This window comes from Fringilla coelebs, assembly GCF_963513975.1.
Source record: "Fringilla coelebs genome assembly, chromosome: 25".
Classification (NCBI taxonomy): domain Eukaryota; kingdom Metazoa; phylum Chordata; class Aves; order Passeriformes; family Fringillidae; genus Fringilla; species Fringilla coelebs.
Window position 1 is genome coordinate 141,632 of NC_140051.1, and position 26,090 is coordinate 167,721.

The 26,090-nt window shown below is 44.7% G+C and overlaps 2 protein-coding genes across 2 annotated transcripts; one reads left to right on the forward strand and one right to left on the reverse strand.

The window, feature by feature from the left end:
• Window positions 1-37: 37 nt before the first annotated feature.
• DDX6 (DEAD-box helicase 6) lies at window positions 38-15,756 on the reverse strand. The gene is made up of 14 exons (XM_084221379.1): window positions 15,632-15,756; window positions 13,216-13,679; window positions 11,851-11,914; window positions 11,282-11,386; window positions 9,963-10,092; window positions 9,341-9,487; window positions 8,974-9,072; window positions 8,336-8,454; window positions 7,717-7,845; window positions 7,270-7,386; window positions 5,711-5,774; window positions 4,759-4,860; window positions 3,844-4,027; window positions 38-2,233 (listed from the first exon to the last, which is right to left on the reverse strand). Exons 2-13 carry the CDS (start codon window positions 13,413-13,415, stop codon window positions 3,852-3,854), a joined length of 1,452 nt encoding a protein of 483 aa, XP_084077505.1. The 5' UTR covers window positions 13,416-13,679; window positions 15,632-15,756; the 3' UTR covers window positions 38-2,233; window positions 3,844-3,851.
• A 1,768-nt stretch (window positions 15,757-17,524) lies between these two features.
• Window positions 17,525-22,335, forward strand: CXCR5 (C-X-C motif chemokine receptor 5; the record flags this gene model as incomplete). The annotated part of the gene is made up of 2 exons (XM_084221374.1): window positions 17,525-17,636; window positions 21,259-22,335. Exons 1-2 carry the CDS (start codon window positions 17,598-17,600, stop codon window positions 22,333-22,335), a joined length of 1,116 nt encoding a protein of 371 aa, XP_084077500.1. The 5' UTR covers window positions 17,525-17,597.
• Window positions 22,336-26,090: the final 3,755 nt, after the last annotated feature.

The window sequence follows — 26,090 nt, forward strand, 5'->3', positions numbered from 1 at the left end:
CCCAGAAGCTCCCACCCCCCACCCCCAAAAAGCACCCCAAAACTGTTTACATTTAGTACCTGCCAGTCAGATATAAGCTATGTGGCTCACAGAGACCAAGCTCTTGAGTTTGTATTCTAGTGCAGCATTTGCTACAATTATGGAGTCACTGCTGACAAAAAGAAGAAAAACATCCCGAACACAAAAACCTTTCAATCATGTAAAGTTGTTGTCAGGAGGCACCTGGCTTCTATTTATGATCATCAAGGAAAGGAATGGCTAGTCCACCTTGTGATTCCAAACTATTTTACTCCAATTCAAAAAAAGGGTCAAAATGGGGAGAAATTAAGACAATTAAATCCTGCCTCAAAGGTAAGCAAGCATGGTGTGATGCAGCATCTGTATATGCAATAAATGACTGAGCAAAAGGGATTGCATTCACCCAGGTGCCTCCTGACAGTGGTGGTTAACAGGTTAAAAGGGATTTTAAAAAGAGTAATTTTTTGATTTGTCTCACTCCTCTTGCCTGTAGATCAGGCCAAACATCAAGCATGTTGGGAGGGGCACAATTTAAAGCAACACTACTTGACCAGAAAGCACTTTTCAGCAATATACAATGCAAAATGACAGACAGCAACTCATGGCAAACAAGCGTAGTTGACAAGCAGCTTCCTGCAGCTTCTGACAATAACAGGGGTTTGCCCTTACCTGCTCTGCACAGAGGCCCCTCTGGGCAGAAAACGCAGCACTGCAGGAAGTGAATCAATTCCACAAAGCTCCAGAACTGTCAGTTTATGCACGTGAACTGGTTTTTTTTTATGGTCTCTCAAACCCAAATCCACATCTTACGCATATACTGCTCAGCGACACCCACTGGATTTCCCTCACACCATGGTGGAACACAGGTCATGGACTCCTTCAGAGCTTGTCAAGTTCCTGAAGTTTCTAAAGAGGAAAATCAAAGAGCATCTCCCAAAAGTCTGAGCTATGGATTTGGAGGCCTTGGAGCCCCACAAGAGATCTCTTCCATACAAGCAGTACAGGACTGTTGCTAGCACCAGAGTAAATCCACCCTGACAAGGGATACTTGTGGTGGCCTGCAGTTCACAGAGGTCAGAGAACTTCTCATTGTTTAGTGTTGCAGAAAACTGAGCCCCTCTCATCTTTAGCTGCTCCCATAATCAGTCTAATCCCTTTAACCTCAGCAACCTTCATCATAAAAGAAAAAGTTATATATGAACCCAAACAGAAAAAAAAAAATCATATTTACAAAGTTTGTACAATATACACATCTGATTTTCTATGGGACACACTGCACCAGAAGAAAGAGGGCCATGGCTCTGAAACAAGTCTACCTATCAAGTGCTGTAACTACTAATGAAGACTCATGGAAACCAGTCTTTAGTGTTCTGCTAGAGCACAGGGCTTTTCTTATGGCTCCTGCAAAGGATCATAGGCTACTCTTTCCTTCTGGAGCTATGATGCTGCACCTAATCAGCCCAGATTTTAGGTTGGTTTCATTTTAAATACAGATATTTACAGTTTGGGTGAACTGCAGATGCATATCAACTCCTCCAATTAAAAAAAAAAAAATTAAAAAGTTTTTTAAAAAGTTGAAAAAAAAAAAAAAAAAAGGAGTATTACCAATAACCAATGCATTTCACCTCCCAGCCCTGGGCTTGAGTACATGGGAAGGAGGAGAAGGGGAAGAGAGGGGAACTTTGACCTGAAACCAAAAGCAGATGTCAATTCCTTGGGCTGTGTGGGAAAGGTGATATTCTGAATGGTCTCATAGCATAAGGCACTTTGCACGAATAAGTAAGAAGCTCTTTAGCTTAAAAAACAGATGAGTAACCGGGGAGAAGTTGAAATGCACTCAGTCAATAGTTAGAGAATTTGAAATAGCAGACAAGCTCGTGTTCATCAAGATTCTTCTCTTTTCAGGGTTTCTCTTCTTCCCTTGCTGACCCTCCCGCCCAAAGAAAACAAAATTTAAAACCAGCAGTTAGTGCAACTAATGTTCAATCAGCACACAGTGCAAACAAGTGGAAAAACAAAAAGACATTCCTCCTTTTATCTTCTTTCTTCCTTGCTGCCAAATTTAAAGGGAAAAAAAGGCCGAGCTCTTTTAGTCTTCATAGTTCCAAAATGAAAAGATGAAGAAAAACCCACAAAGAGAAGGGTATCCCCAAAGAAACGATGTGTCACAGATCTGGATCATAGGGCTTCACCTTCTGGCATGTGTAATCAAAGCCTAAAAAAAAAAAAAAAATGAAACAGAACAACAACAAAACCACCAAAACAAAAAAACCACGAAAACCAAACCAAACAAACAACTCCCCCAAAACAAAAAACAAACAACCAAACAAAAACCCACATAAAAACAAACAAACAAAAAACCAAATAAAAACCAAACAACCAAAGAAATCCCACAAACAAAACAAAACAAAAAATAAACGAAAAAAGGCAGAAAAAAACCCAATAAAACAAACAACCACAACACCCTCAGTTAAACCAGTTCTATACAAAACCAGAACACAAAGTCATCAATCACATACAATAACTATGCAACGGCTCTCAAAAGGCAAAGGGCATATTGAACAGCTCAATACCAATTTCAGCTCTGTAAACAGAGGCGCTGCTAAAGCCCTTCTGTACCTATGGAACATGACTACCTCCTGGTTTCTTGTATTTTACATGACTACCTCCTGGTTTCTTGTATTTTAGGAAGCAGCAAACTGCTCTTTGGCAAGGTCCCACCATTCCCCTTGGGGAGCTGTTCCACATGCATTAACTGTTACCATCCAGGAACCTGTTCCACATTCATTACCTGCTTTATATTTATTTATTTATGAACACGGAGAAGGTTCAATCATCAAAGCAGAAGTTTTCAAGTCAGCTTGGTATGACTATCTAGGGCTATCCTTGGATGACTTCAAAGCAGGAACCATAGGTTCATTTTAATGCTATCAAGCAGACTGCTTCTATAGCCACTTTTTTTATTTTTGGTCATCTGAAAAGAATTTCAGCAGCTTCACTGGTATTGTCTTTCTAATTTCTGACCTCTGAGAAGAGTACACATAAGAATGATTTTCAGCCCAAACTGTATGGTGATGGATCTTGCGTGACATCTTAACTAAGGTCAGATCATCATCCTGCAGCCAATTTAGCTTGACTGCAGTCTAGGGCAAGTCATCTTCCTATAAAAGGACTTAACTCAGCAGCTTTTCCTGAGACAATGATCAGAAAGGGAACACTTAGATGAGTCTCCAACAGTGAAACCTCATTTTCTGTTGAAACTACGTAGACGACCTCAAGTGGCAGCAAAGATGAATTACAGCTTCACTCCCTACTTTGTTCACTTCCTAGAATTCTATGAATCAAAGCATACAAAAGAGGCAGCACATTTTGCTTGAACCTGGTCCTTTTCGGCTGGTGAGGTGCTTACTCTTCGGTTGATATTCTGTTCTCACAGCTATCCATTTTATCTCCTCACATTTTTGAGGACTACTTTCCTCTATGCCCCTCACCAATTTCTCATTTCAGCTTGGCAATACAGAAAGAATTCATTAGGCTACTAGTACTCCATCCTGGCCTCTCCCAACACCATTACCCACTCCCCCTTTTCCCCATTTTTGAACTCCTTACCACACGGTCAGCATTTCAATTAAAACAACTAAAAAATACCCATCCCTCCCCTCCCACCTTCAGCATATCCATGGAATTCCTTGCATTGATACTCTATTTCAAACCCTCACTTTCACATTCAGGGCTTTTTCATCACATCAGTTTCCCTCTTCCCCTGAGGTAACACTGACATTCCTATCATTCAACACATCACCATTCAGCAAGGCACTTACATACCTGCATGTTTACTGTTTCTCTTCTTCTACAGGTTCACTGTGGTATTCTGCCACATACAAGCTCTTGTCAATGTTGCTTGGTATGGGTTTAATTTCAGTTCCCAACTGCTCCTCAATACTTTTCAGGTTGAATCGATCATCATAGGTGATTAAGTTGATGGCCAGGCCAAGATGACCAAAGCGACCTTGACAAAAAAAAGTCACACACCTAAACTGAACTGAGTTAACATAAGGGCTGACAGAAAAAGTCTGCAGACTGTGAAGTTAGTATCATTCTGTGATGTTAAAAACAAATCCAACCACAGGTCTCTACACCTTTCACATCAGTTTTTGGTAAGGAGTTTTGAAGTGCTGTAGAAGTAAGAAAACTCAGGAGGTTCAAAATGCTCTGACCAAAGCTCCAGGATAATTACCATCAAAAAGTCTTCCAAAGCTCTTGAACAAGTCTGAACTATAAATAAAGTTCAACTACACCAAGTTCCTATGGGTTTTGCCTTTCTTCAGGTCATCTGCTGCTGATTCCCAGACAGCAGAAACAGACCTCAAAACACACACAGAAGAGAGCATACATCTCTAGGCTTGAGACACTCTGAAGCTGAGATTTTAGTATAGAATTTTCCCAAACTGCAAACAGGGGGAATAGTAAGTCTCCTGAGATAAAAGCAAAATATGCCTTTTTTCTTTTTTTCCCCATTAGATTGTTCAGACCAGTTTCAAGAGAACAGCCCTTTATTCAGATAATATCCTCAGCGAGGATAGCCATCTGAAATGATACCCAAAAATAAATTTGTCAGAAAAATCAAAGCTACCTAAGGTAATTCTCAAATATAGTAATAAAAAACCAAAAGCCAATTCAAGGCTAAAAAGCATCACAGTCATCTGCAAAGTTGCGCCTAAAACAGGTTGTTCTTCTTACCTGATCTGCCAATGCGATGAAGATAAGTTTCTGCCAGCTTTGGGAAATCAAAATTTATCACCACGTTCACAGCCTGGATATCAATACCTCGGGTAAACAGATCTGAAAGACAATCCAGATCACAAAGAAAGTTAATTTCAATGAGCTCAAATGCTGACAGTATTAAGGGTGTAAAGATTGACAGTGATTAACATTGCTTTGCACTAGCTTCCAGATATAAGCTTTCCTTGTATCAAATGCAGTTTACATACAATCCTGTTACGGCTTCCTCTTGCTCTGCATACCTTGTAAACATGAATAACGTAAGAAGAAAAACCAAAACAGAAAAAATAACCACAAAACTATTTTTTCCACATTACACTCTTTCAGAGCAGTTCTTCTCAAGCATCTCTTCACACAGAATTGTGCACTGCCAGTGTCACAACAGACTTGAGACCTGAACTACATTCCACCACCTCAACTACTTCTTTTCTGCTTCTAGCGATTTTTGTTAAGACGGCCCAGACATATGTAGTGATAGCAGACACTGCCAGGTATTGCCAAAAACAGTCCATACAATAAAGAACTCGGATCATACACAGGCCAGTCAAAACTACAGAAGTATTTAGAAAAAGTGAGCTATGAATACTTTAAAAAATCAGATAACTTCAGAGCTCTACTGATATATCATACAGTTTACAACCCAACAACTCACACGTGAACCCCCACATGTGAAACTGAAAAGAAAACACTACTGCAGTAAAATGATTTCTTGGCAAGCTGCACCTTCACAAAAGACAAAATTCCTCATGCCTAAAGGAGTGCTGCACACTGCTAACATGCAGGCTTCACAAAGAGATATCTTACTAAAACATCTTGTTTTGGTTTATTACAGCTAACTGATCTGCAATACTGGGATAATGCACTTTCTATCATAAACTTTAGGAACATGAAAATGTTTAGGAACTCTCACCAGTGCAAACGAGATTGCGGCACAAGCCATTTCGGAAATCATGGAATACACGATTGCGGTGCTCCTGGAAATACATACATATAAACAAAGAGAAACAAAAAAACCAAAACCTAAAAACCAACCAGCTGTTACTTTCAGATATACTCCAGTAACTAACACTCAACTTCAATCACATGCATTTCTTCTCCTTGTAGTTAGAGAACAGCTGAATTGAAACAAGATGCCAGCACAAATTTTTTAGCACTCCTTATCATACATTCTAAACAATTAACTCTAGAGGGTCTTGATCCCACTTCTCAACAATGGCAATTAACTTACTGTGTTTTAAAACCTCCTATGGTGGCATCAAAACCATCTCAGAAAAGGACTATCTGAAGTTAAAACCACATCAAGGAAGTTAAACTGATATTCTGACTGCTCTCTTTCTCCAGTCTCCTCTTGTCAAATTTCCTATGTTTGATTCAAAAACTGAAGCTGGTAGTAACTTCCTTTTCCACTATGAAGTATTTCTCACTACCAATTCAGAATTAGGGGTGGGATGAGTCAGTTTTCTGTGAAGACTCTTCCCCTCACCAACACCTCCCTTTAGGCCACACTAAGATTAAGTAATATCACTGTTGAAAGAAATTTAGAGAGGGAATGAACAAACTGAAGCATTCTGCAAAAACATAGCTGTACTTATCCAAAGATCATCTACTGACTGATCAACAGCATACAAAAATCAAACATCGGAAACCCACTTCCAAATCTCTCTGTTCTCAATAACACCACCACTTCTGTTTCTGTGCAATTATTGCTCTGCCTCTGGCCCAGCAGACATTGGCACTACCTGTCACTTGCATGAGCAGCAAGCTATACTAGTTAACATATAAAATTTAAAAAAAATGTTTCAAAGTAAGCCTGCTCTACACGCATCACTTCAGCCTTCTGACAGCTTTTAATAGTATGAAGCTAGAGGAAGTATTGTACAGGAGCTACTGTACAATTAACAGAAACTTCTGCACCAGCAAAGCTGCAATGGCATTTTTTACCAGCACCACCGTGGCCACAAGTGTCTGGTCACCATACACTAGCCGCAGCTTTCACCAAGAGGTTTGATCCAATCCATCTCCTCAACTTCTCAGATTCCCTTGCAGTCACAGTGCAAGATTACTGTTTGCAAAGCCACAGAGGGCACTCAATGGGCTACATACTGGGGTTTTTGTAATTTAATTCAGGGCTGTTTTCATCTGAGCTAGTTACACTGTGTGCTCTACCCTGGCTCCCCATGCGGCCAAAGCAAGGCAGCAGCGCTAAGACCTGTGACTTCTGGCTGCAGTTTGTGATTATACTGGGACTAATTAACCTGACCTGAAGTAGTAAAATACCAACTGGTCACCGAATAGTCCGGAAAGAGAGCTGGGATGGGGGAAGGTTGGCAGTGGGTATCTAAAACCAAAGCTATAGCAAAGCAATACATGTTTCAGTTTATGAAGAACATGCAAACTTAAAGCAAGCATGAGACTTAATTCAGCTGTTCAGTAAAGCCTGAGGTGGGGTGGAAAAGACTTCATACTCACCTGCCTCATTTTAGCATGGATATAAAAGCAGGAATAGCCCAGCTGGGAGATCTTTTTGGCTAGCAATTCAACCCGTTGAGAGGAGTTGCAGAAAATGATCGACTGGTTAATCTGGAGCTGAACATATACACAGTGTTCTCAATAAATGCAGCGGTTTACTAACAGAGGATCCCAGAAACATCTAAATCCCATTCAGAAAGAAAGCACAGCAAGTATGCTGCTGGTGATTTACATCAGATATATTTTTGTATAGGAAGGGAAATAATTAAGAAAGTTCTGTAGCACAGAGATGCTGGACAAGAAGCATGCATTTTTAGCCTTAGATACCATAGCACGTTTTGACAAAGAAAAACTTTCATTAGGCTGCCTTTAAAATACTCAGCCTTATTCATGATCCCAAGAGAGAAAAAGCTTCTGGTATGCTCCTGACACATCCCTGCTCCTTACCCTGGAAAAGAGTGTATTGAGGCAGTGCACTTTCTGACGCTCAGTGACATAGGCATAGTACTGAGTAACTCCCTTCAAGGTCAGCTCCTCCATCAGATTAATCTCATAGGGTTTCTGCAAATGGGAATTCTGAAAAATAAAGATATTGATAGAGCAGGCAGATCTACGTGCAAAACAATGTACATAGTTCCCACTCTACACCACACTTAACTTCCTCCAAGGCAAGGATGCACTACTTAGCCACTCACTCTTCATGCTATGCTGAAAACAGACAGGGTGGGTAAATTTTCATAAACAATTATTTATAAATCCAAGGTGACTAAGCAGGCCAAACAGGAGCACCCTCCAGAAGCAAATCCATACAGACGATGTAACTAATACACAATGTGGAAAACAGCACCTGATAGGCATACACCTAGCTTCCCATTAATGCAACTACGGGTCAAAAACTGCTTTCAAACTTCTGTCCTAGACTTAGGCTGATTTAGATTAAACCTGTGAAGTTTAGATATTAGGTATTTAAAATACCAAGCACTAACAGCTATGTACCACTCATTCACACCCTTCCTGCACAATGTCACCACCATCACCATACCTACAGGGACACATCTCCACTCACCATGAACTTCTGCACGCTCAAAGGAAAAGTGGCTGAGTAGAGCAAAATCTGTCTGTTTTTAGGTAGCGTGAGAATTATGTCTTCCATTATTTGAACAAAATCTTGAGACAGCAACTTATCTGCCTGTAACAACAGAAGTAATAAACAGCAAGTTAAAATAATGGCATAAGATTTTGGCCTTTTGGTAGCTACATATTTGGGGGAAGGAAAAAAACCAGTTACCAGGGCTCCTACCAGAGCCATCTAAGAGCTTTTAAACTACTATATTCTCACTCAGAAGCTTGTATGCTATTGGATGTTCATAAATCAATTTTATATACAATTACATGGTAAGCACAGCTGATTCAAACAGAAACCAAATGAAATGCATTCCTCTGTTGCAGAATAGACTGCTACTCTATTCTTCAGCATCGGCAAAGACAGGAAGGGCAAATCTTCCTAGGCTGCTTTCTTAGAAGATTTACAGGCAAAAAATTCCTACTGTCAAAACAGTTTCTCAAAAATACTCAGAAATGGAGGAGACCTTAAAATGTTTCTAAGCAAGTGTGAATCACTGCTGTGCACCAAAAGGACACTCACTGAGACACATCATTCTTTTAACTTGGTGTTAAAATCATGGAATATTTAACATAAGCAACTTGCCTCATCCAATACTATCATCTGGACATGCTCAACTTTTGCTACTCCTTTCTTGATGAGATCGAGAATTCTCCCAGGGGTAGCTATCACCACATGCACTGTAAGATTAGAAGAGAGAGAGAAAAAAAAAAAAGAGTGAAACAAAAAAACCCACAATGTTATGGTGATTAAAACTGTCTTTCCTTCCAGTATTCATGGCCATGTTTCACATGAACACTTTGGAAGAATGACGACAGTATTCGAACACCAAACAAGACACTGTAGTCTGTTCTGTAAACAGGCAAATAGTAAGAAGCAGAAATTCTACGACACCATTGCAAAAGCCACAAAGAAACAGCAACCTTAGTGTAGCTAAAGTGCTCTGACCTGTATCATCAAGTCTCATTATGTCATCTCGCAAATTGGTTCCTCCCGTTGTTGCCATCACTTTGGCACCTCCCATGTGCTTGCTGACTTGGATACAGATTTGACTGACCTGCAGGGCTAGTTCACGGGTGGGAACAATCACCATTGCTAGAAGTTAAAAACATCACTGTGAGTTACTAGTAACACCCTGTATCTTAAAAACTCATCCTCAAAGGAGACAGAGACTTCATGTAAAACAATGAAAAGCACAGTCTAGGAATTCCACTCTGGGTATCCTGAACAAGACCTAGGAACTGCTTTTGACACGCCAAATTCTGTGCAAGGGTTCTCCAGCCCTTGATGCACCCATTGCACAAGTATCCCAGCCAGCATGCTTGCTTATTACTCCACATTGGCTTTCCAGGGCAAGACAGAAAAGTCTACAAGCCTTCTTCTATTTGAACCTTTTGAAAACAACTGTGGGACTTTGCAAATTCACCTCCCCATCATCACTCCCCATAAGCTTTCTCTGGAAGCACAAGCAGATAACATACACTGCCCAACTTCATTAACCAGTTTTAGATTCAAATCTCTAATGTAGTGACTGACACCACTGGCAACAGTGTGATCCACCTCAACTGACCTTGTATATTGTCCTTCTTTAAGTCTAGCCGTTCAAGTAAAGGAATGAGGTAGGCTCCACTCTTGCCTGTTCCATTTTTTGCTCTAGCCAAGATATCCCTACCAGATAAAGCAATGGGGATGCTCTCCTCCTGAAATGCAAGGACAGAAAATGCATGAGCAATTAATATAAGTCATGTTTCACTGAAGAGGCTGACCAAATTTAACTCCCCTCACTAACAATACCACATGAAAGCTGACTGTTTCATGACCATTATTATTATTACTATCCTGCAACTACAAGCATGAAAGACTCACAACAGGAAGAAGTTAAACCCATCAGCAAAGACTTCCCCAGCACTTCCCACCTAGAAATCTTATCTTGCCTGATCATAAGAAAGGGATCAAGTACCACAGGTAAACCCATACTAACACATTAGGAAAAAAGTGAAAAGTTGGGAAAACAAAGCGAAGAGACAGTGACAGCCACTAGCAAACGCCTCCTAAGGAAAAAGATTTCCCCCTTAATCTGAACATTAGAACCACCTCAGCCCACGTGATTCCAGCCTCTATATTCCTGTGATACACTTCTCATAAAACCTTCAGCCATCCAAACACAAGCCCCATGTATTTTTAATTTCACTACCTTTTTCAGCAACATCTAAAGAAATCTCAGCGTTTTGGAAAAGTGGCATAATTACAGTCAGCTTATAAACAAAGCAAGCCATAGTTTTCTCATGCCTTAAAGAGACAAGGTGGTAGAGCTGTGTCAGTGATAAACCCTGAGAGACCATTTAAAAGAGAATTCAACCTTCCACCCCCTGAAGTTTACAGTAAAAGAAAGGTGGAGGTACAGAAAAGTAAACTTACTAAGATATTATTCTCTCTCCTACAATCTTCACAACTCATCTTCCACAAGATTACAATAAAACAAGCCAACACTGTGATAAAGCCATAATTATATTTTTAACAACTAAAGCTACATAGCCACTGGTAATTCAGTTTTGGAAAATTTCTAGAACAGACCTCTGGGACTACTTATGTGAAAGTACTGTTACTGAACAGAGAATTAACAAACTAACACCTCCAGCTTGAAAAGGAAAATGCAAGTTGAATGTTTCAGAAGTGTAAGGCAGCTCCACCACTAAGTCACTCAAGGACTGACGTAGTGATTTAGTTGGGGGTTAGAAATTCTTGCTTTTCCCAAGGGACACCAAGTTCTTTCATTCACATCTTCAATTTCCCCCAATGACGGCATAAGTATTGGACATTTAGGCATAAGAATGTCAATACATTTACAGAAGTTAAAAGCAGCATCTAAGTAGTCTGTTTGCAAACAACCTGAATAGGAGATGGCTTTTCCCAGCCCATTTCAAAAATTCCCATCAGCAACTCCCGTTTCAAACAGTAATCTTCAAACTCATTTCCTTTTGTGGAGGTCACGTCCTGAATAATCAAAAAAATAAGCACATCCATAAGATCAGGTCACACAACTTGCAGCTGTTAATTTGATCTGAAATTGCCTGTACAGGAAGACCACAAATTACTATACAAGAGTTCCCATTAAGTCATGCAACACCCTACAGCGGCAAAGGAAACATTGGCTTTCTCAGAGCCAAACACAGCTCCTGAGTGTATACAGTGACACCTTCCCATCCGCCTCACATGATGCAGAGGCTGCCTGTGTCATGTTATAGTACTAATAAAGTAAGACATCCACAGTGAACTCAATTTTTGAGCTTTCCAAGAACAGCATCACTCGCAAGCAGTTGACAGAACAAATGAATTCTTCATTTAAAACAGCAGGAGCTGAACTACTTTTTAGCCTTCACTCAGGACAGTATTTTACCACTGCAATCTCTCCCACAAGTTTTATTTAATATTTATTCCTACAATTCAATCATCCTTACCGAAGTTTTGATTCTCAAATCCTTTGGAGGGAGTTTTAAAGTCTTCTTCCAGTCATCACCAGGTCTATAGCAAAATAAAATTAAAACAGATTTTAAAATAATTATTATTTTGATTTTGCACTTCTTTTCCTTAGATATAGTGATGAACACATAATATTTTCACCTCCTCAAATCTAAAAGCGCCTACACATGAGCTCAAGTCTTCTCTGAGCTAAGCAGGATGTAACAGGCAAAAGACTGTAAACAGACAAAATCAACTGTCTGCCAAACAAATCTGAGAGATCTTTATCCCGTCATGATTCAGGTCCCATTTTTAGGGCACTGAATCAAACAGCAGAACAGATATAAAACTGAGCACTTACTTAGTCACATAACAGAAACTGGCTATAATAAAGGCACACAAGAATATTTCATGACTTAAAAGAAAACATCTCTTGCCCAGGGAAGATCCATTCTTAATCCCTAAGTAAGGTAAAAAGGTAAAAAACACTCCTGGTGAAAAAACTTAGTAAGCAATCACTCCACGTGTTGACCAAACTTCGTTTTCTCTCAGCGAGATTTAGATACCCATCCTCTCTTGAAAGCCACTGGAGAGTGGAGAGAAAGCCTTTCTTGTCACCAGCCCCAGGAAGTTATGCGTGAATTTTGATGAGTTTAATTCAAAATATTCATTAGAGTAACCATGTAATGCATTTTTAAAAAAGGAGGGGGGGAAGGAGCAGGTTAGGCAGATTTTAAGAACACATTACCATACCGTCCAAGTATTTTACACCTTTTAGAAATTCCAAGCAGCACACTTCCAAAACTAGCTGGATGGGAGCAGGATATCACAGTGGGACTGTATCCTCTCAGCTCAGCCTTTGGTAAATTAAAGCCAGAGCATTACAATGAGGAGATCGGGTACTACTATTTCAGATCAGTGACAAAAGATAAGTGACTTCAGAGCATTTCTCACCATGGGAAAGAAGTGCAACAAACTGAAAGGCATAAACAATTAGACTGAGACCAGGTGGCATTTCCTCCTCAATCTTAAACGTCAGTTCAGTTCCTTCCCACTCCTATACTTCCCTCTTGCACCACTTTCAACAAGCAAAAAACACAGGATTCTAAAGCTAGGTTACCTCTGACCGTGGCTCACACTCAGAAAAGCACAGCATCAAATTGGATTTTCATAACAATAACTGTTGGGAGAGAAGCTTCCACATGGAAATACAGCTTTTTTCATAACGTACATGACAGGACACTTCTAACCACCCATGTGACAAAACAACAGAAGAGAGCATTTTCCAGGTGGGAATCCAAGAATGCTTTCCCATACACAACTTTTAAAACATTCCTTTCACGGCAGCCAATACAAACACTTACTTAATAGTGGTGGTCATACTCTGTGCTTGCTGTTGAGTGCCATTATTGATTGTGTTGGCATTTTTCAGCTGGTTCATCTGTTGCTGAGTTTGTGTGCCTCCACCTCCTGGGCCCCCGCTGGGTTTTACAGGGCCTCTCAACTGCCCATTCTGACTGGATAGACCCATTATAACAGGGTTCTCTGTTCTGGCCGTGCTCATGCTTTTATCTTTAAAGATGTCTTTTTAGACTTCAAAACTTTGAAAGTCAGTACAGAAACTGTAATAACAGTTTATTAGACTCTCCAAAATGAAGAGATAAATAAGTCTTGCTCAATATATGAGTCCTTTATTGCAATGCAGGCAAGCACCTGTAAGTCACTCAAAAGTAAAGCAGTAACTTGCTCTGATGCACTGTGGAACAACTTTTTTTTAAAAAAAGCCCTCTATTGAAGTTCAGTTATATCACAATTCACTTGCTTCAATCTGAAAGAGAAGCAGACAATAACAATTAGTATGTGGATTTTTGTCTATGCAAATCACATCAGTTTACTCTTGTATTTTAGAAAAATTTCTTCCCAGGCAATGTGCAACAACAGTACTTGCTTTTTTGTTTCCTCAGTGATAATTATAAAGACATGCATCAAACTTTTTTTGCCTTTCTAGAAAGTGTTGCTTAACATCTTTGGACACCAAAGAAAACTTCCTAAACAGCTGTACTTTCAGCAACCTTCCACTACCTATCCCCTTTCATAAAGTAACCATTAAGTGTATCAATTGCTTTGATGGCTCTTCAATTCCCCCATAAATTCCCACACTTCCAGGATGCAGCCAACCAGCCCTAAAACATGAAAAATATCATGCATAAGTTTGTGACAAGAAGCAAGACTACAACAGCAAGTGGACAATCCAGTTAGAACTGACAAAACCCTCACGTTACACTGACTGCCCTGTTCGGTTTGCATGGGAAATATAGATTATGTAAACCCAAAACAACAGCTTACACTCCTCCAACCCAAAATGCTAGCTCAACCAGCTTACCCCCAGTTTTCAACCGGGTATTGATTTAAGGCTATTCAGAAGAGTGACGAAACAACACCATTGTGCTGAATTGAGAGCAGCTGCCTTTTTCAGTCGAAGGGACTGAGCTTGAACTGAGGCAGTAATGCTGCTGGTTATGCAGCTTCCTGCTTGTGATCTTACCTTCCTGCTGTCAGCGACAACTTATGGGGTTCTCAGAAGATAACATTTCATACACATGACTTAATATTGACTCTGCATGTAACTGAAAGGTTGTAAAACTGTGGAAAGACAATACAAAGTCTGCCCCTTACATAAAGCAAGCACGGACGAGAGCTAAAGACTCCTTACAATAGTACCAGGGAGACAAAATGTCCCTAGTCCAAAATCTTTTGGAACAAAAAGTAGGCTCACCTTGAGCATCTGCATCTTGGGAAAACACAAAGGGAAGACCAGAAGACTACTGCTTCCTAACCTCGGCATTCACAACAAAATGCGTGTTTTCCCAGTGAATAAAAAGGCACATGGAAGAACGTTTCAAGAAAGTAGAAAAGGAATTCAGACTTCCCAGCTGTTTTAAGGTGTGTCAGTGCTGGCTTCCAGCAAAATTTTAAAGTTTGCGATACTAGGATTTTTTGCTAGTTAACTTTCAAGGCATGTTCGAAAAGGTATTTCTCTTGACCATTAACTTCGTAAAAAACAGAGGAGTTACGAAGGTAGCCAGAGACGCCAATGAGACCCGACTACTAACGCCGAGAAGTTCTCCAATAGCGTAGGAAATGAAACCTCTGTCCCTTGTGCCCACACGCTCGTAACTATCTTTTAGAAGAACACAAGTTTAAAAAACCCGAGAGGCTCACGGAACACAAAAAAATCTCCCTGTTCCGATAAAAGAGACGCCACCATTTCGCAAACCAGCGGACTGAAAAAAAGGGGCCTCCATTGCATATCTCTGCTCTCCGGGCGCGGGCGGGCAGGGAGTCCGGGCATCAGCTCCGGACCTTTCCCTTTCCGTCGGCTGGGCCCGGCACAAAGGGAGCCCTCGAGGTGCTCAGTGTGGCCACTGAGCCCGGGCCGCAGCGCAGAGCCCCGGGGCAGAGCAGTGGGCCCGGCGCCGCCCGCCGATCGCAGCTGCGCCACACCAACACCTCCCGCCCGCGAACAATGGAGCGGCCACAGTTTGCCGCCTGAGCCGGCGGGGAGCGAGAGCCGCCCGGGCCCGGCCCCGCCCCCGCGGTCCCCCGGTCCCGCCGCTCCCGGTGCGCCCAGGCCCTGTCCGGCCGTCCCCGCCCCACCCGCGGCGCCGCCAGGCCCCGCTCAGGCCCGCGCTCTCGGCGCAGGCCGCGAGGCGCGGCCCGCCAGCAGCGGCCCCCTCGCCCTGCTCCCACGGAGCTGTGTCCGCCCTGGCCCGTCCTCACCGCCACCAGCCGCGCTCCCCCTCGCCCAGGTACAAAATCCTCTCGCTCCCCCGGTGCCTTGTTATGGCGACTCGACGCTCCAAGATGGCGGCTTCCTCCTTCCTCCTGTGCGCCCTCCCCCTCCCGGCGGGCGGCACCGCCCCGCCCCACACGCACCACGTACGTACGTGCGTACGTACGTACGTTCGGCGTGCGCCACGCGTCACGCGTCACGTCCCACCCAGCGTGCGGTGCCCGCGTGACCGCGCTTGCAGGGCTGCTGCTCGTGCTGCTCCCTCAGGCCTGCCCCTTTCCTTTTAACCTGGAAATGTAACGGGGCTGCGCTGTGTGGCCATTAAAACAGAGCCAACACGAACGTAAGAATGAGGGACTGAGCCACAGCCTGGAGGAGTCCTTACCGCCGATCGTGACAGGCTGGGGATTGGCATTTCTTTTTAGACAGCTGTTACTTAGACGTGAATTTTGACAAACCGAGACACAATGGGAACGTAATCTTAGTAGTTACTGCTTTGCAAACAAATTTTTCTTCAAATGTTTTTCCAAAATACATGCAAAACATTCCAGACCAGAACATTCCCGGTTTTATCTAGTTCCTCACATCTACAGCTGTCTGTAGGTGGTTGTTTTTCCACCCTCAGCAGCAAGAGCACAAGCCCCACCCTGCAGTTGTAGCGGGTTGAGAACATCCTTCCTGACCTCTTCGTCTCCCGGGCCCAGTGATGCCCCACTCGCCTTACCCCTCAGCCCTCGCAGCACAGGGCTTGCTCAGTCTGTGCTCTCCCTGTGAGTGAGGCACAGTGCGAGCTCCCTCCGGTTTTGCTGCTCTCCATCCTCTCAGGAGAAACAGTGCCCAGAAGCTGATGAGCACATGCAGATGCACACAGAGGTACTCACGGCAGGGGAGGACAGCGACATCCTCCGGGCAGCAGGTGCCCAACAAATCGGCATCTAAGAAACGTGAGGAGTGGTTGTAATCCAGCAGTGTTCACGAGAATAACACCGCCTCCTCCTTCACCAGTCCAAAGTCCCACCAGAGTCCTTGCTGGTAGGGAGGCCTTGATGCAGCTGTGCCTAGACAAGAGGAGGACAAGAACTGTGCTTGTCAAACCACCTCAGCTGCTCTCACAGGAAAAGCTTTCTGCCAAAATGCCAGCTGCAATGCCATCCTACTCTGCTGACTCAGACCGGGGCATTCTCACTGTGAGTCTGTTGCTGTGACATCACTGAACAAAATGCCCATTTCCCTGAGCAGAGAAAATCTTGATTTCCCATCCTGATTCTCCTTTGTTACCCTTGTGAAGTCAAGCTGCCCAGCCCCTGCTAGCCCTGCTCTAGACTTGCAGAGTGGCTGCCAAGGCCTTGCTTTCCTGTGCAAGCCACCTCACACTCCCCCAAAACCCAGACGAGGGGTGAAGCAGCAGAAGAAGGAGCAGAAGACAACTACAAGTCACTGGGGTTAAAGCAGCCAGGAGGACCCCAAGGCAGAGGGTGATGATCATACAGACCATACCCATGCTTCAAAGTCCTGCACAGCTCCAGAGAAGTGCCTGGATCCAGGAGGTTTCTGGTAAGGGTGGACCTTAGCACAGACCTTTTCAAAGCCTTTTAGACTACCTGTAACAAGGACAGCTGTGGGCAAGAAGGTTTCCAGGGAAGACCTAAAGATGGATCGCAAGATTTTTTTGGGTTCGCAGGATTCTGGATCTTCTGCAGTATAGACCAAAGGAATATGGACTCTTAAAACTGTACTTTAAAAGTCAACTTACAGCACTAGTAAAAAGATGATAAAGCTAGGTGTTAATCTTTACATCAATCACGTCACTTTATGCCTGGAACTCATTTGCCTTGCAAATACTCTGTTGTTACATTCTGTGCCTCTCCCCGCTCACTTAAATGGTTAACTCCACCCCAGAAAAGAACTTTTGTCGCAATTTCTGGAAGAGAGACGGATCTTGTCCCTCAAACCATGGGGCCTGTCAGCTACTCCTCAGAGACCTATGACTTGGTGAGTTGGGCCTGGCTTTGCTTGCTAACAGGGATGGCAGGTAGAGCTGGGGTGGGCTGAAAGGCCAGGTTTCTGGCCATCCATCTTCTAACCCTCCTGTTGGCAGAGGCAGAGCTTGAGCCGAGCATAATCAGTCCTTGCATTCCTTAAGTCCATACCTGACCACAAGCTGTTGCTTGCAGAGAGCTGGTGTAGTGTGGCTACAGCCACTGGGATCCAGGGATGCTGGGTATTCTGTTGGGGAAAGCTACCAGGATCTGTACTGGCAAGCACTAAGCCCGAGTGCTGTCCTTGCATGAGGACACAGACCAGAGGCTCTGCAAAGGGCCAGGTGACTCACCTGGAGAGCGCAGCTCCAGCAGTCCCATCCTGTGCTGCCAGCCTCTGCTTCCTGCTGCCTTGCTGTCTGCACACCCATTAGCTCAGTGTGGGCATAAAACACTTATTCTGAGCTAGGCACCTTTTGCACCAGTGGTACAAATGACTGTGTACACAGTGTGCAAAGCCCTGTACACCTTATCTGCTCTCCTTTGACAGCTGGAATACCCAAGCAAACCCAGTCTTCTCTCTCTGTGTGTGAAAACCCTTGGTATGACCACCCTGCTTGCTTGCTCCACATACAAGCTTCCATACATATGGCTCCACATATGTACAGGCTCCACATGAAAGGGGAGCATGCAGTATATTTACAAGAGAGGAATTTTAAAGAGTGGAAGATAAATTGCAAGTACTACTTCTAACGGGGAGTGATGACACTAGGTATTCTACCTCATAGTGTCTTCCCAGCCTTTACAAGTGAAAAAGAGCAGCTGCACCTTATAGAGTACGTTGTGCTATCCAACGGCAAGGACACAGCAGCATTATCATTACCCTGGTTTTCAAATATTGCATCTCAGAATTTATTTCTTTACTACAGTGGCTCCCTGCAGCAGACCGCAGGATTAGTTATTCCAAAAAGAGAAATGTTGGATTCAATTGTTACCAAATTTTCTGTTCCTCCTTTTTTCCTACACACCAGGGAAGAGCAAGCCTTACCCTTCATGGAGAAGACCTGTACAAAGGTCCCTCTGCATGCTCACTGTTGACTTATCCTGTCCCAGATCAGGCAGCCACCCACTTCCAGTCCCAGAATTGCAGCAGACTTCCCAGAAGTCTCAGCTTGTCATATTCAGTGCATCTCCTGCAGCTCTGGTCCCTGCCCTTCCTGTCTCAGCCCAGAGTCTGATTTTTCATCCTCTTTTATTTGTCTTCAGCTCATCTCTGTCCACTCCTGCCCCTCTGTGCTGCTCTGCTCAGAGGTGCAGGCAAGGACGATTCAAATGCAGCTCCACACATGCTTCCCCTACCCACAGCGAGTGGTTTACAGTAAGAGCCCTCCCTACTTGCTCTCCATCAGCAATCAGATGGTGTCTGATAGTGGCACTCAGCCTCTGCACTTCCAGCTCCAAATACAAGGTGATGCTGGAAACTGGTCTGCAGCCAAAGCCAGTGAACACCGACCAAGCTGCCCATCCACTGCCATCAATGGTGCTGGCATGGCTCCAAGGGAGGACGGACACTCCAGCCACCAAACCCTGCTATTTTCCATAATTTCATTTTTCCCTTCAAAGCTTTTTCCCTTCAAAGTCCAACCTCTCCTGAGTGAAATTTCCCATTCCATCATATAATCTGTTTGGGGTTTTCAGCACCGTCACCTGCACTGCCTGAGCAGCCTGGTTTGGTCACTACACAAAATTGCAAAGGTTTTTAGGTTGTTTTGCTTTTTATCTGAGAGGTTCAAGGATCTGGCCTTGGCCAACACATCACAGATTTCTATGTGTGTTGTTAACTCCTCATGAAAGGTCCAGGTACAGTGTAGGTAGGAAATACTTTCAAGCTGGGTAGGAAAATAACTGGGAGGGATTTCTTAAGGCCCAAAATCATATCCTAAATCAGAAAAAGAAAAGTTCTTTGGTAGTACAAAATGCTTCTCACCAAAGGCTTGCAGCCCCACAGTTAGATTAGCAAGAGCTGGGCAGGGTTATTCCACACTTTTCCCAAGGACTCATTCCCTTGGGAAACTGGAGTGCTCCTAGGGAGTGGACCCTCCTACCATCCATTGCTTGGAGACTGCCTGCACCTGCTGTCTGCTCTACAAGTTTGGTAATGCCCCATAGACTTATGCCCCATCAGCATGCCCAGGTTCTTGGAACCATGCAGATGGTTTCAGTAACAGAGGAGTTTAGATAAGCCCCCACGGTCATGTGCAGAGGCACCCAGTGCATTACCCAGGGAAAGCTGCCTGAGAGAGAAGACACATTAATCACCCTTCCTTAGCTAGGTACAACTCCAGGCTGGTCACAGTAATTTTGCTCTGTAGCCCCTTGGGTGAGCAAAAACCCCCAACATCAGGTCTAAAACTGTGTAAAGCAGGGCTTATATTTTTAGACAGGAACTTTGGCTGATGAGCGAAGGAGCAGCAGGTGCAAACTGTTGCAGCTGGCAGTGAAAGGTATGAAAGCATTAGCAGAGACTTCCGCTGTGGTCAACACTGAAGTCTCAGCACAAGTCTCCAGAGAGGGTGTGGGTGGGGGACCTCCGGGTGACTGCTGCTGAGCTCTTCCCAGTTGTCACTAATATTCATATTGCCACAAGCCTCCTCCACTGCTCTCTTTTGTGCAAGGCCAGCTGAAGCATGACCACCATCCAGGAAGCTCATCCTGAGCAGAATTCCAGCTTCCTGGTGCTCGAGACTTGCCCTCAGCTTCAGCCTGAATGCAGGCTGGTCAAGATACAGCAAGCCAAGGGCAAGTCACATCAGCACCAGCTCTATTGCACTTTCCTTACTGGATATCAGTCTGGGGTCTGAGTGGTGTTTTCCCTTCCCTTTCCTGCTCTGACTGCAATTAACTCAGAACTGAAAGGTTTATCAATAGAACAGATCTCCCTCTCCATCATCTATTCCTGTAGCTATGGCATCACAGTGCCTCAGAGGCTTTGCTCCCATTGTGTTGAACACCTGCCCCACACCTTCCTCCGAGTGTGTGGGAAGCGATCTCAAAGGGCAGCTGCTGCTGACCCCACCTCACCTTGCTCTGTCATAGGCAGCTCTCAGGCCTCTGAGGAGGATAAGGGGACAGTTCACTGCACAGAATTTGAGGTACGGATGTGCTGTGTGGTGAATCCTACCACCTTCATACTTGACAGCAGGCAGGCAGGACAGGAGTGGTCCATATAAGAAGTGGGTGGAAAATATCAGGAAAGCTGGTAGAGGAGGGTTCCATTCTATGTGAGAAAGCAAAATTCGCCAGCAGCTAACTTGGCAAGAACCAGAAGATGAAACTGATCATCTGATTGGACACCAAAACATCTCCAAATACTCCAGTTAAAGATTATAAGACTGAGCAGCCCTCACTGTCACAGATGGAGAAAACCCTCTCCACTTGCTGCTGCACCTCTTGGCAGTAGAGGGGCATCCAATGCAAGAGGGGCCTCATCACACTGCAGACAGCACCTCCTCCTGATGTAGGTGGGCTGCAGGACATGAGGGTGCTCTGCTTTAGGTCTGCCAGGTGCAGCTGGGGGACTGGGTTCTTGTGCTGAGAAACTGCCCTCCATTAACAAGACTCTCTCTGTTCCCCAGAGCCAGGTGGAGCTGAGTGGTTACTACGAAGCTGAGAACACCACCCCTTCTTTGGAGGGCTACTTTTGCTTCAACCCAGCCTCATCTGTGGTTGGTAACCAGGGAGACCCCTTCAGAAAGGTCTTCATGCCCCTCATATATCTGCTGATGTTTGTTTTGGGGACGCTGGGCAATGCTCTGGTCCTGGTGATTTTAGAGAGGTTCAAGCGGTCTCGTACCACCACAGAAAACTTCCTTTTCCACCTCACCCTTGCCAACCTGGCACTGTTGCTCACCTTCCCATTCAGTGTGGTGGAGAGCCTGGCTGGGTGGGTATTTGGAAAGTTCCTCTGTAAGATACTCAGTGCTGTCCACAAGATCAATTTCTACTGCAGTAGCATGCTGCTGGGGTGCATCGCAGTGGACCGCTACCTGGCCATCGTCTATGCAATCCACACCTACCGCAAACGCCGAGCTCGCTCCATCCACCTCACCTGCATGGCTGTATGGCTCTGCTCATTGCTTCTGACTTTACCTGATCTCATCTTCATGGAAGTCTGGACAGATGACAGCAACCGCAGCATTTGCTATTTTCCAGAGGTTGGGATTGATGGAAACAATGCGTGGCTGGCAACTCGCTTCCTCTACCACACCGTGGGCTTCTTTGTGCCTCTGCTGGTCATGTGTTACTGCTACATGGCCATCATCCGGGCACTGTGTCAGTCCCAGCGCCTGCAGAGGCAAAAAGCTGTCCGTGTGGCCATCCTGGTCACAGGCATCTTCCTCCTGTGCTGGAGCCCATACCACATTGTCATCTTCCTGAACACACTTACCAAGCTAGAAGCCTTCACCAAGAACTGCCTCCTGGAAGACCAACTGGACACAGCCATCATGGTGACAGAGGCCATCGGCTTCACACACTGCTGTCTCAACCCCATCCTCTACGCTTTTATTGGGGTCAAGTTCCGTAATGACTTTTTCCGGATCCTGCAGGAGCTCGGCTGCATAAGCCAGGAGACCCTGCAGGAGATCCTGGAGGTGACAAGGAAGGGTAGTGGGATAGAGTCTGACAACACCACCTCCATCTCCACTTTCTAGCTGGGAAAGGCTGCCTGTGGGGCAGAACTGGCCTGGGTCTTTCCTTCCCAGTGGGACACTTGCTGTGGTTTCAGTTACAAGTTTCACAAGCATCCCTACAACTTTCTTCACTCCTCAGGAAACAGGTCCAATAACCACCAAACACCCAAATCCCATCAGACACCTTGCTTGGCTCTTCCTGGTTCTCAGACTTGTAGAGATCCATCTAGCAGCTGTTGGTGAATGCTGGAATGTCTGATGGTCACTCTTGTGGAGCTGGATGAAGATGGTCACTCAAGAGGATTGAAACTGACATTCCAACCTCTGCCTTGAAAAACCGACTACAGGCACAAAGCCCGGCACAGGACTGGGGTGCCAGGGTTAAGGAAAAATGTGCAGCCATGTAAATGAGTCATGTCAGTAAACAGGTCTCCATTTCACTAGCTAAGGTTGGTACATGCATGCTCAAGGGAAGCTGTGGGACTCAGTGGCCATCGCAACTAGAGAGATGCAGGTAGGACTGATGGGGGCTGCAAAGCTCAATCCAATAGCATGTACTGGACGCTCTTTGACTGCAACATTGTCCTCCTGCTGCATAACATCCCCCCAGTCTGCCACAACACATTCATCTTCCCAACACAGCTCGTGCCAGGAGGTCCTCCCACAGACTGAAAGATCTGACTGTCGCAGACTCCTTTCCTGACACCAGTTGCCTCCTTCCCCACTCATTTGATCTGTTTTACTGCTGTTACGATCTCCTGTGAGTGGCTGCTGAACTAAATGCCTGACTATGCAAAAGTTTTCCTTTAAGGAGGAACACCATCTGAGGAGATGGCTTCTGTCTTGTGAATGCACACAGGGGAGAGAAACCATACAGCTTTGTAAAGCTGATGGTGTAACTTTTTTTTTTTTTTTTTGGGCAGCTAGTTGTATGGCTATTTATGGGTTCTGAGAGCAAGGAGACTCACTGCCCCAGAGGAAGGGAAAGTCTCCTTTGTTTTTAGCAAGGCTAGAGGAAATGTGGCATTTTGTTTTGCACTATGCTGTTAGTTTTCCTCCACCTGCACCTACAGGGCTTTCAGAGATTAACTGCATCCAGGTGTACAGAGGACAGACCTGGGTGGTGATCTTGCCCTGAACTGCAAGTATGGAGAAACTGCTCTGATCAGGGCAGCTTGATGATAATTTGCTTCAAAGTCAGAGCAGCAGCTTTCCCCATCATTAATTCTTGCACCACAAGCTGGTGTATGGGGAAGCCCCAGCAGACTCATGACAGCTTGCTGATGCCTAGGAGGTCTTGTCACAGTTTAACATGGCAGAGGGCCCAGAACACTGCTCCATGACATTTCTGTTCCTAAAGAGTGCTGTGGCCTGAACTGTAAGAGAGCCATACATACCAATGTCAACCTCCTCACATGCACACTTTAAATGTCCTCTACCCTTCACCTCACATTTTAAGCAATGTCGAAACAATGTTAGTTCTCCTGTGGCAACAGGAATTTTATGCTAACCTCACTTCTGAAGTTCATCCCACTAGCAGATGGCTCAGCCCCAGGTGAACTTCACAGTACTCAAGGGCCCTGCTAAAAAGACCAGCCAGTATGGAATGGGCCACATTACCTCAGCATGACTCAGGCAGAGATCTCAACAGCTTGGTCTCACATTGTGACTTGACGAGAAAATTCACCTAGTATAAGGCAGTCCTCCATTTCCTGCAGCACGGCATCTTCAAAGATGAAACTTTCAAGTAATGGCAACTGTGGTTGTTCAGGCACATACACGCAGCAGAGAAGGGCAAGTCTCTTAAGCCTGCAATTGTGTTCTCCATGCTTGTACCATTGAGAAAACCCATTGCAGAAGCATTGTAAACAACTCCCCAGCAGGTTATGATGACAACTGTGTTTCTACATGAAAAAAATAATAAAGTATTCAATAATAATGAAAATTTTTACAGTGGTCACAAAGTAAAAAGAAAATCTGCACTCAAATGAGAGTGAACAGACTACACATCTATTGTTACTATACCTTTTAACACTGGTATGTACAAGCCTTTAGGAAGTCTTGAGGTAAGCTGTTATAAACAGGTGAATAAAACACCATGTTCTCATGTGCAGTGCTTGTAAGCATTTGTCTGTAGCTGTGTCACTTTATTCAAGGGAGACACATCAGAGAGGACTAAGTGGGCAGATGGCACCTTTCTGACAAGCTCTGCTCAAAGAGCTTAGGGGAGCACCTTGCACAGATTCCCCTTCACCAGTGCCGCAGAAGGCTCTGCTGTGTTCAGAACCAGTCCAGACCTGTATTACCTCTCTGTTTTACGGAGCCTCTTCCACTAACTGCAGCACCTCCTGCCCCAGTTTTACAGCAGCTGCTAACCTGACTGGAAAACTGCCCTTACACCTACGTTTGGCCCAGACAGCCTGGGAATGGCTTGGCACAGAGCTGGCAGACCTTCCCCAAAGAGCTGCCATTGCTCCTCCCAGAGCTGCCTGCAGCCAGCCTGCTGAATGTGGATAAGAAGAAAGCAAGAGGAATTTTCCTTCACTGCAGAGGAAGCTCTGCTTTCCACTCAGCAAAATCCCTGCTACCTCCTTAAGGTTTGCATGGCTGTCACAACACCTTGCCCCAGAGCGGGCTTCCCTGCTAAGTACTCACACTGCCAAAGCCACCCCTGCAGCCCTCGGGCAGACCTTCATCCTCCCCAAGGGAGCTCTGCTCAGCCCCTGTGCTACAGCTGCCGAGTCAGGCAGATGCACTCTGCCCACCCAGGCTACCAGGAAGGGGGATTGAGCCAAGGGGGGCTTCAAGGTGGCTTCTGTAGAAAGTAGGGAGATGATGTGTGGGAAGGCTATGTCACCACCATCCACAGCACAGCTTCCGCAACCCCAGTCCCTGACTGTGCTCTGCAAACAAGGCTCCAGCAGACAAGAGGAAGCCCTGATGAAGGCAACCCCAAAGATGGGAACACAAAGACCCTCACAACAGCACACTGCTCTGCATTTCCTGCAGGGCAACCAAGTCTCCCAGGAGACAGAGCTGGGGTTCCAGCAGAGCATCCCACTACGCACACACAGTGATCACAGGGCCGTGGCAGGCAGTGGAGCATGCATGGGTGAGTGCAAGTAAGGGAACGCATGAATGAACGTGTGCCTGGGAGTGCTGCAGAGAAGGGGCTCCCCCGATGCCCACACAATCCTTCCAGCACCTCTCACACTCTGTCTCTGCTGCAGTTCTGTGGAAAATCACGTGGAAAAATACAGGCACAGGGTCAGGTCTTGAAATTTGTCTTTTTAATAAAAAGGCACCTATAAAACAGGTCAATACATTACAGGCAGCACAGATACCCAAAAACAAGCCTAAAAATTGTTTCAAATAAAAACCAATAAGATGTCTTCACATATTGTATTTATATATTTATATTTATATATATATATTTATATAATGGTACAAAATGACTGGGGAAGTTTCTCCATGGGATGACAGAGAACAGGTCAGTCAACTTTACCTCAATGTGAAAGCTAATTCCAGATGTGTGATTATCCAACATACTGAAAGATGCAGTTTCCCAGCATTCGCTTTTTTGGAGCTGGAAAAACATGGCAAAGTCATGGCTAAAAGATGGGCAAACCTTCTACTGTGATTAGGTGGAGTCAGTACACAGAACTCAAGGTGAGGAGCCGAGCAATAAACTACAAGACACAAGACTAGACACAGGTCACGGCAGCGGGCAACCAGCTGATGGCAAACCTTGCCCAAGTCTAACAAGGACTGGCTGT